The 791-nt window shown below is 75.6% G+C and overlaps 1 protein-coding gene across 1 annotated transcript in view; it reads left to right on the top strand.

Annotated features, from left to right (window-relative positions):
* Positions 1–51: 51 nt before the first annotated feature.
* Positions 52–791, top strand: part of KDM5C (lysine (K)-specific demethylase 5C) — a gene marked incomplete at its 3' end in the record, with an annotated part of 11831 nt that continues 11091 nt past the window's right edge. Inside the window, exon 1 of the mRNA XM_010573978.1 lies at positions 52–747. Coding sequence (XP_010572280.1) covers positions 104–747 — 644 coding nt within the window. The remainder of the gene's footprint in view (positions 748–791) is intronic.

Here is a 791-nt window from a genome sequence, read left to right as displayed (position 1 = left end):
GGGGGCGGCCCGGGGGCCTGTGAGGGGGCGGCGGGGGCCTCTATGGCCCCCTGAGGGGGTCCCCCGCGGGCAGCGACGGTACCCCCTCCCCTCGGCGGGGAGGATGGAAGAGGGGGAGCAGCAGCGCGGAGGGGGCGGTTGGGCCGAGTGGGGGCCCGCCCCGGGGGGTTCCCCGCCTTGGGGCACCCCCTCGCCGCCGGAGGGGGACGAGGAGGCCAGACGGGGCCGTGGCGGGGAATGGGGGGGGACGGAGCCGATCGGAGAGCCGGCTCCCCCCCGGTCGGCTGCCGCCCCCCCTAGAGCCGCGGGGGAGGAGAGGGCCGCGGCGGCCCCTCGCCCCCCTAAAGCCGGTGGGGAGCCGCGGGGTAAAGGAGGGGGGACCGGCAAGGGACTCGGTGGGCGTCCCCCGGGCGATGAGCGAAGCCCCCGCAAGACCCCCGAAGAACGGGGGGCCCGAAGCGGGGATCGCCCAGGCCCTGAGGACAAGGCCCGGAGACCCTTTGGGGGTCCCCGCAGCGGGGGGGAAGCCCCCCGGGGTCCCCCGAGCGGTGGGGATCAGCGGGGCGAGTGGGGGACACCGTGGCTATCGGTTGCCGGTGAACTGGAGCCCCCCGAGGACTTTTTACCCCCCCCCGAATGTCCCGTCTTCGAGCCCAGCTGGGCCGAGTTCAGCGACCCCCTGGGTTACATCGCCAAGATCCGCCCCATCGCCGAGAAAAGCGGCATCTGCAAGATCCGACCCCCAGCTGTGAGTGTGGAAGAGGGGGGGAGGCGGGGAGGGGGCTGCTGGG

This window comes from Haliaeetus leucocephalus, unplaced genomic scaffold (assembly GCF_000737465.1).
Source record: "Haliaeetus leucocephalus isolate CR32 unplaced genomic scaffold, Haliaeetus_leucocephalus-4.0 Scaffold402, whole genome shotgun sequence".
NCBI lineage: Eukaryota > Metazoa > Chordata > Aves > Accipitriformes > Accipitridae > Haliaeetus > Haliaeetus leucocephalus.
This window is presented reverse-complemented; position numbering and strand designations above follow the sequence as displayed.